This window comes from Cibotium barometz, chromosome 48, assembly GCF_041138505.1.
Source record: "Cibotium barometz isolate CiBa-2024 chromosome 48, ASM4113850v1, whole genome shotgun sequence".
NCBI classification, from domain to species: domain Eukaryota; kingdom Viridiplantae; phylum Streptophyta; class Polypodiopsida; order Cyatheales; family Cibotiaceae; genus Cibotium; species Cibotium barometz.
The window spans coordinates 25,399,632-25,409,184 of record NC_141093.1 but is presented as its reverse complement, the minus strand read 5'-3'; the positions used below and the strand labels follow the sequence as shown (position 1 = coordinate 25,409,184).

The following is a 9,553-nucleotide window of genomic DNA, read 5'->3' as shown; positions in this document are numbered from 1 at the left end:
ACATTGGGATGGGAATTTGGATGGTAAAGTAAAGTGTGAAAAGAGAGAAAGTGGAAAGCTATGTGTTGGGGCTTTGGAGCCACTCAAAGGGATCTTTTGGAGGGGTGGATAAGCCTCAAGAGGACCCAAACTCAAGTCTCAACAAAGGTCCATCATGGGGGACTGATTTTGGAAGGGTCAAAAACGTGCTTGGGCTAAAAGCCCAAAATGTGAAGGACTCACCAACTTCCACCCTTTTGACATTTGTAAACGGAGTCCCAAGTGGTCTGCTTTTCTAGCTTATTACTTTCTTTTCTTTTCTTTTTTATGTATGATTTGATGGTTTGGTGGGATGTTCAGGTCTTTCAAGACGGAGGTTCTTGGCGTTGTGTGATCCATCAAAGGTCACGAGGGCGGGGAAGTCTAGAGAGAGAGAATCAGAGCCTAGAGAGAGAGAGAGAGAGAGAGAGAGAGAGGGGCCAGAAGGGTGGGAGTCTAGAAAGAGAGGGAGCTTCTGCGGGGGAATCAAAGCCGAGGGAGAGAGAGAAAGCCCTTTGTTGGGGCGATCAGTCAGATAAAGACCTCCTGCGCAGAGAGAGAGAGAGAGAGAGAGAGAGAGAGAGAGCCCTTTCTGTCGTTCGATCAATCAGACAAAGATGCATATAGAGAGAGAGAGCGCCAGCCCTTTCATCAGCAGGCAAAGTCTTGCGTGATCCCGATCAGACAAATTTCTGTACATTGGAGCGTCTTACCCTCACAGGTTAGTGGGAGAAAAAATTAAACAAAATTAAGGGTCCTTTTTTACTGTGTGTGTGTTTAGGGTTGGGGTGGGTAGGTGGGTGGGTCGGTTTGCACAGTTTATGGGAGATCAAGCAGATGCGTCTTTTTCTTTTCTGTTAACCTCGGGTGGGTCTTTCTTTTCCTCATGTGGGTCTCAGCGCTTGTGGACAGATTTCTGGTTCAGCTTTCATGTGGTCAGATATAGTTCCACGCATCTGCAACAGCTTGGAAAATAACATTGAAGGCAGACTCACATGATAATGTAAGTCCCAGTGGTGGGCGCCTTAAGTCCAATTGAGGTCAATTCTGCAAATCATTAAACAAAATGGCGCTAATCTCACCCTCATCGAGGCTAACTCTCCAAACTATCATGCAAACATGAAGCATGTCCAGTCTAATTAAGGTTGCCATTCATGTTCTGGCAGAAAGATGGGCTTGGAATAGACTTATCAAGGCACAATTTGCCTAATTATGCCAGCTTGTAGTAGCCTATTCTCCGCTTGAAAATGTCAACCAGATTGGCAGAACATGGGTGCTTTCAAATATCACCACTTTCTTCTAGTGGCAAGAAGGGCATTACAAAACAAGGCCCCCCTCCTGAGGCATTGGATTTCTTCATCTGGACAACAGAGGTGAGCTCCACATGAGCTGATTTTTGTGAAGCCTATGAATCATCACCGTTTGTATAATGTCATACCCTGTTAAGTCATTTAATCTCCTTAAGCCAAGGAAATGATTGCAGAACTTAAGACTTCATTGAAGCACTGGGTTCCTTTATCTGGGCAAATTGCATTTAATATCATCATGATTATGCTAATGAAATTAGCTGGATAATTTGTGCTTATATACACTCGTCTATTGGTTTTTGTTGGTTCTCGCAATCAGAGTATGCACCAAGGTTGACCTTTGTAAATGCATTTTGCAGGATGTTGGAGCTTGGCTGGAGGTAATAGGCCTTGGGGGATACAAAGAGGCATTCCGAAAGAATGAAGTGAATGGGGAGTACCTTGACAATCTATCTACTTTCACAACAGAACAAATCTTACGGTTTATACGGCGTTGCCATATGAAATGGGGAGACTTCATCACCCTATGTAAAGAGCTTCGCCGAGTGAAAGGTTCGGTTTCTCTCGCACACACACACACACACGTTGCATGCACACACTATATGGAGCCAATTATTTCTCTGTAGGTGTATTTTTCCACTCGAGTCTGTTTCATATTTGGAATTATGTGCTTGTTTCAGTGGCATGCCTTGAGGGGGAACAACAGTTTCGCAGTCCTTGGTGGGCGCCTTGCTGCTTATCAAGTTTATTTCTGAAAGTAGCCAAAAAGAACCGCCAGTCTAGGGTGGTGTCTCTAAAATTCGATCCTTGAAGGGCTTTAACACCTGCCTCTCTACTCTTAATGCTGCAAATTGCCATCGTGAAGGTGGTCACTTAGTCTGTTCCCCTGCAGAAGTGGGTGGGGTCAGCAAAAAACTTCTCAGACATAGGTATCTTATCTGGTGGTTAAATTATCTTGATGACAAGTTTAAGTTGAAATCTATGGCTTGTGATACAGTAGGTCCATGTGAGTGTTGCACCATGGACACACTACTCTTTTCCACGCAAGCTAGCCATTGTGCTTTGCAGGATATCTTCAAGCAGATTTTTTTTTTTCCAAATTGCATGTAAACCCTTGAGTGGCAGTTCTTCACACGGAGACTTATTAGGATGTGCACTGTGCCAGCTTTGGAAGACGAGCAGCTCTGCAATAGTGGGACTACCTATGCAGCCAAGTTGTGCCTTGGAAGATACACAGTTGGCAACTTAGACGGAACATGGGGCTGGACTATCTCTAGAAGCTGTTTTTCTGCAGCTACTTTTTTGTAGTTGCATCAACAGAACTGTAAGGATGCTCCTGTAAAATTGTGTTCCTTTTTGTTTGGAGGTGTTTTCTATGCCGTGATTTGGATCATAGAAGAGTTCATTTCTTTTAAAGGATCATCATGAAGACTTATGTTTCCAAGAAGAAGTACATTCTTTCCATCGCCTTACCTGAGAATCAGTGCTCCTTTATGCATCCGAGCAGAAGTACATTCTTTTGATACCCCTTTCAAATCTTTTTTGCATGTTTAATTTGTGTATACTTGGGTTTTATAAAATAACTTCAATCTAGCTGCATGTACCGCATTGCCTTTGAGGATGAAACTCATACATTGGGCATCCTAGGCTTCAAGGACATGTAGGTTTAGAGGTGGCCTGGACCATCAGCAACCTTCCCATGGCCTGCAGCTACTAGACCATAAGCAGGATGCTGGACCCTGCAGTGAAGGGCATTGTGGAGCTGGGGCATGGGAGCTTGCCATTGCTCTCCCTCTAGAACGTGGAGAAAGATTTTTTAATTGCTCGCCGACTTCCAACTTCTCCAACTTGGGGCCGGTTGGCTTTCCTTTGTAATGAGGGAGACACAAATTGGCAAAAATCTGCTAATGGTGGGTAGCATGTATGGTACTCAATGTCCTGATCTTTATCTGTGCTTTTAGTGAGTTGTCTTGACCTCCTTTGTTTTACATCTAGATGATCAGCACTAGCTTGTACACTGCTTCGGGCCAGGCAAGCCCCGGGGCGTACTGAGTGATTCTTCCAATTCAACGCTGGCACCGAGCTCATACTCCTCTGCCAGGATGCCCTCTTTCAGCAATGTGTGCCTTCTTGCATATTTACTTTTGGCTATTAATTTCCTGTCTTTTCATTGCTTATAGATTGTTGACAAGTTTTTCTAGTTGTACCTTTATTGTTCTCAAGGGCATACTTGGGCTTCGTAGTTTAGTGCTCTTCGGTATCTGATATTATGCCAGTCCTTATACAAATGCATTTGTTACATGGATTTCATTCTTATGGACTTGAAGCAATCATCCCAGCGTATGTAGGTTTGAAAATGTAATTCAGTCGGGTTTGGTGTTGATTAATTAGTCTGTCAAAACTGCATTAAAAGTAAGTAGGGCTCTTGTACTTGAAGAAGATGTGTGTGTTTACAACAACAGTAAATACAGAGATTGATAGTAGAGGTTTTTGCCACTAACATGGACTTGTCAAGTACGTACATATATTGCTTGAACATCAATAAGCTACTCATGAAAATGCTTGTTGGAAGAAGTAATGTGAAGTTTAGGTAATGTTAGTGAAGCTACGTAGATCACTGTAGCCCCGTACCTCAGAAAGTCCAGAAAGTCTTTTTGTTGTAATGTGGTCTAAGTTGCAATAACACATGGAGATAAATGGTAGGAGTTTAATAGCAATGATGTGAAGAAAACCTGCCTCTACAAAAAAAAAGAAACTAAAAGTTATTGATCTACGCATACAATAGCTATATAGAAAAAGGGGTTTTAATAGGCACACTAGTGTGGGAAGAAAAGCATTTTAGGAAAATTTGTTAACCCTTTGTCTCAAATACAGAAAAGTATTATCAAAGAAATTTTCTAAAATTTGAACGTTTTCTTGTACTGCTTATAAAAATTTGCATGTTATGTACATGAGGAATCAAGTATCGTATGTAGTATGTGTCAAGGACACTTTCTTGACTGTGACATGAACCCATTGGTCAACTCAGAGGTTTAGTACATTGTCGGATTCATGTGTTTGTAGGGCTATTATGCCAGTTCATTGTCTTGGTGCCCAATGAGTAGCCAAGTGTCGATAGAGTTATTGGGGTTTTGTGTGAACACATGTAGTTGGACATTATTATTAGGGTTGGTAGCCAACTCATTAACATTAGACATGTAAATAGAAATCTAGGTCTTGGTCATATTATCATTCAGTCATTGAGAGCTTAGGAGTAGCGCTACCATTGAGTATCTCTATTTATTATCGTATTTACTTCATTTTAGTAATACATGGTAGATTAGGTTCTCTCTCTCTATCGTGTATCGAGCATAATGAAGAGAAACGTTTTATTGTGCATGGGTTTAAGTTTGATTAGGTACTAATTGCAATCAACCATAAACACGCTTTTGCAAGCACTCACGTTATGTTGGTATCAAAGCGCCAAGTCTTGATGAAAGAAAGGATGTAGTTTTTTTTCTCACAAGGGTGTGGAGATCCATCACAAAGAACCCCATCATAATCAACGTTTTCATTGAGCTATGTCTTGCAAATTGTATAATAGATAGCTCTTGTGTGTGCAAGGGATGCTCAACCAAAGGGCAAGAAAGAGGGCCAAACGCACCAAGTAGGGTTGAATAGAGCAAGCAAGTAAGCCACCATGTTGGTGCTTCAAACATAACCAAGAAGAGATTTGGGAGAGCATAAGGACGTTTAGATTCAACAAAAATGCAACCCTCTTCAAATTGCACCACAACACACAATAGGTGGCACATACATAGTAGCAAAATGCATTAGATGGGCATCTCCACAGGGGTGCTACAAGCCGGCTAGTTTGTGAACGGAGGGGGCGAATAGGGTAGCATTTATAAATTTGGGTAAATGTGGCTTTCTTGATCGAGCCAATTGGCTACACTCACCCTTCCTCTAGCGCGTAAGAATGAAATCTTCGCCTAGTACTTGACCGCAAAGGTGTGTTTCAAGTACATATACGATATGTACATATGCATAGAACATGGGATTCGGCATATCTCACATCTCTCTTTGGTTTCTTGGGAGAAAACATGATTGTTTAAGTCAAGATCTTACCTTAGTCTTACTGAAGCATGTGTCGTTGGGTCTTGCCTTTGGAGCTGCAAATGCAATTTCCCAATGTGGGTGCGCTAGCTCGTCTGTTGTGTCCTCACTCCATTGTCACACCGGAATGCTACTTTGCCAAAGGGGTGAAGGGAGAGCTCTCTATGCCTAGATGGAGGCAACAAGAGAAGGTTCTCTCTCACAAAAAGCATGGGAAGAAAAACCTAATGAAAGAGGAACACCTAGAATCAAACCTATTCAAAAAAGCATCCACCAAGCATGTAAGAATCCAATCGCATGCAAGCAAGCAAGAAGAAGAGGGAAGAAGGGGAGCTCACAAGAAACCTATTTGCAAGGGAATGATTGTGTATTGCTTATTGTAAAAAATGGCTTATATACAAATGACTAGTTTTCACACTAGGCCGACCAAACTATAAAATCATCGTAGTTCTAAGCAACTATATACACGGAGTTCGTAGACTTTCCTTATTTGACATTGAGTGCATGGTAAGGCAACTTTATATGCTCTAGAGCCATCTTACAAAAGATAAGTGCCGTTTGAGTGGGTAAGATGGCAAAGCGCTTTACGGTAGGTCAGGGAGGTGAAACCATGTTAAGCAATGGAGTGGTTAACATACCCACATTCCTAATGGTGAGCATTCTCGCGTCATCCAAGTCAATGGTGAAGATGCTATCAGGATGGAAGGTGTGGATGGTCCAAGATATGCCATGAAGGTGTGGCGGTTGAGGCTGAGTGGTATGGTTCGGGGCCGATCCATAGATGGATGCAAGGCAAAGTGGTGGAAAGATTTGGGTAGTAGCCCTGATTGGCAGGCATCGTGTCGAGGCAGTATGGAAAGTTATAGGTAATGTAAAGGTTCTTCATGCCAGGCCTCCATTGGTTGGGGAAGTGGTGTGGACTTGTCAACATGAGGGAGAAGCGGTCCGTACCCTGTGAATGACAAAATGAGCACCAAGACCACCATGGTTGAGGAAGTGGCATGGAGAGATGGTAGTCTTGAACTTCATGGCATGACATGAGAGTATAATGGGCTCTCACAGTGTGATGTTGAGAGATGAGGGGTTGTGGTGGAATCGACAGATGGCGGTTTGGAACTTCGTGGCACGACATGAGAGTATAATGAGCTCTCACAATGTGACACTGAGAGATGAGGCTTTTTCATGGTGAAAATGTCAACTAGAGCGAGGTTGTGGTGGTGTGGAATTGGAGTCAAAGTAGAGGCTGCAGACAATGAAACTCTTTGGAAGAACTTACAAGGCCGAGGGTTCTGCAACAAGCGATGGGTCATACCATGGGCCAGGCTTGCATCTACGATATCTCCCAATCTAGTGATGTATGTGGAGGGTTGGCGTTGACGAGGTTAATTATAGGTGTAAGTGTTGGTACATGCGGTGAGATGCAAGAAGTGAAGAAATTGTGATGCCTGTAGTGAAATATGTAGATGATGTGCATGGGCAATGGGCATAAGGTGTGCTTGTGTGTATATACTTCTCTAGCGTGAAGACTTCTCCAACTCAACTGCCTCCTTTGACTCGCTTTGTTGCTTTTTTTGACATTAACTTGATATCCTTTTTGTTGGGGAGTCAAGATTATTACATTTGTTTGAGGCATGGCATGGATTTTGCACATGGCTATGTCCAGAGTAACTGCAATGGAGCTGGGCGGCTGCCATTACGACTTGACAGACTTGGCATTTGCTGAGCATTTGGGATAAAGGCGGTGTGGATCAAATGAGTGGTGTGGTCAAAGATGAGGCCATGGAAGGTGCCTACTGATTTGAGGATGGTCCAAGTGATAGATCAAATCATAGACTAGGCTTGCAATCCACTATGATCCCCCTACCTAGATAGGTACCTAGACAGTTGTCAGTGAAGGAAAAGAGCTAGCTTACAGGGTTGCATTGACTGTCGCTTGTTGCCACAACGCCGATTTCTTGCTCGTTTCTTGTCAAGCGATGGTTGTTCCTTGTTGCCGTTGTTGGGTTTGGTGTACCAGGTAGTTGCTAGTGGTTGTGCTGGATTTGGCACACACACTCTTTTCTTCTTTGTATGCCTACAGAGATTGCAGTGCATACAAAATTGGATTGGTGGTTAGTCTACATACCCATCCATCTCACCTCAACAAGCATCAAACATACAACGAAATCCCTCCCAGGCAACCTTGTAGTCCTCACCACACCACGACTTTCAAATCAACATCAATCAAGCAGGTGACCAACATTAGCTTTTTATAAGCAAACCCAAGCAATTTAGGATTGGATTACTTAATTTTTCATTGCCTACTACAAGTGTGCACATTCACATGCATCGCTTGAATGCTAAATTGTACTTACATTTGCTCCCCATGGGCACGACAAGCGCCCAAGACCCTACCGATAGGGCTAGCTTTTTTCTAAGCTTTGCAAGTTCAATGAGATCACCGCATGTGAAGAAGCAGGACATGGGCGGCTTGAGTAGAGGATGCCACAACAAAAAACTCTTGCCTCTCCTGAGCCTGTTGCATTTGTGGCAGTTGTGTGGTGTTGGGATGCCAAGCTTAGTAAGTTGCCATCTCCTCATCATGCAGGTGCAGATGGTTGATGAATTCACATTGATGATAGAAATCATGATGATGGTCAGGAGGAACTACTTGGATTGAAGGGCAGACATTAGCAGCAGTGGAGGTTAGGACATGTTGGTCAAGGCGCACCTTTCTTTTTTTTGGGGTTTAGAATGGAAAAATTAAAAAGCAAAAAGGGTTTTTCTGATAATATAAATTGGATAAATAAAAAAGCAAGGGGAAGGGTTTTTTTTTGGAACAATAAAAAAGAGGGTGGGGACGGGGTTGGGCTTTGTGCCTGTGCAGGGGTGCAATTGTGTGGGGTACATGTGCACACAAGCGTGTGAAAAGATGCATGCACGAGCAGTGTATGTGCACATGTGCATAGGCGGGTGCAAAGGTGTGCATGTGCGTGTGCAAGTGACCGTGGGTACACTTGCAGGTGTATGGGTTGCGCAAGTGACTATGGGTACACGTGTAGGTGTAAGTGTATAGGGTGCATATGCATGTGCGCCGGCACAGTGTAAATGCATGTCTATGGGCATGGGGGGAGGGGGTACATGAGCAATGGGGTGTGCACATGCATGCGGTGTAAATAGGAGGGCTGCATGTGCAGATGTGAATGCAAGGTGCACCTGCATTCACATCTGCACGTGCAAATGTGAATGCAGGGTGCACCTGCATGAGTAATGAGTATGTAGGGTGCACGTGTGCGTGGTTGTGTAAGAATGTTTGCACATGCGGGTGCCATAAAGCAAGGTGTGCAAATGCACAAGAGAGGGTACATGTGTAGGTGGCTATGTGTAGGAGTGTATGCACATGCGCATACAATGAGCAAGGTGTGCAAATATCTAAGAGTGGGTGCACATGCCCATACAATGAGCAAGGTGTGCAAATGTGTAAGAGTGGGTACACGTGTGCATGGTTATGTGTAAGAGTATGCATGTGCGGGTGCAATGAGCAAGGTGCACAAATGTGTGGTTATGTATAGAGTGTGTGCACATGTGGGCGCAATAAGCAAGGTGTGAAAATGTGTAAGAGTGGGTGCACGTGCATGTGTGTGTGCATGGCAAATGCGTGAATGTGTGCATATGGGATGTAGTGCATGTGCCAATGCGTTAATGGGTGCATGCACGTGCAAATGTGCATGTTTTTAGTTGTATTTTGACGTTTCTAATTCTGTTTCGTAGGTTTTTGTGTTTTTTATCATTCCCTTTGAAGGTAGTGTTGACTAAGCACTTGACTAGGGGACTGTGTTACATATATACACATGGGAATTTAGGGTTTGTGGCTTACCATGTGCATGCTCATTCAACGAATGAGGGCAAAGAATCGCTTGCTCATCCCATGAAGAAATATTGGACAACACCATGGTCGTCTCTGCTTGTGTGCTTGTCTGAACTTTGGCCTTCTAGCTAGCAACAACAAGTTGATGTTATAGCGTGATGTGGCACAAGGGGGTGTCATGGGATTGTGTAGTTCCCTCTGGTTTGGGGGTACTTGTTAGGCAAAGTGGAACACTTTTCATCCTAGGGGGCTAAGCAAAATTCAGAACTGTCTAGGATGCAACTCA

General features: G+C 43.5%; 1 protein-coding gene across 4 annotated transcripts; it reads left to right on the top strand.

Annotated features, from left to right (window-relative positions):
* Nucleotides 1-229: 229 nt before the first annotated feature.
* LOC147610996 (uncharacterized) lies at nt 230-3,480 on the top strand. Of its 4 annotated transcripts, XR_015263934.1 has the most exons (6): nt 250-739; nt 931-1,021; nt 1,185-1,391; nt 1,685-1,877; nt 2,006-2,254; nt 2,491-2,851. XR_015263934.1 is itself a non-coding variant. In XM_086785639.1 (5 exons), exons 3-5 carry the CDS (start codon nt 1,266-1,268, stop codon nt 2,134-2,136), a joined length of 450 nt encoding a protein of 149 aa, XP_086641765.1. In that variant the 5' UTR covers nt 250-739; nt 931-1,021; nt 1,185-1,265; the 3' UTR covers nt 2,137-2,851. The 4 variants fall into 4 exon arrangements, 2 of the variants coding, with proteins under 2 accessions (XP_086641765.1, XP_086641766.1); XR_015263933.1 differs by adding an exon at nt 2,973-3,480 and having other exon boundaries at nt 230-739; nt 931-1,391; nt 2,006-2,834; XM_086785639.1 differs by having other exon boundaries at nt 2,006-2,851.
* Nucleotides 3,481-9,553: the final 6,073 nt, after the last annotated feature.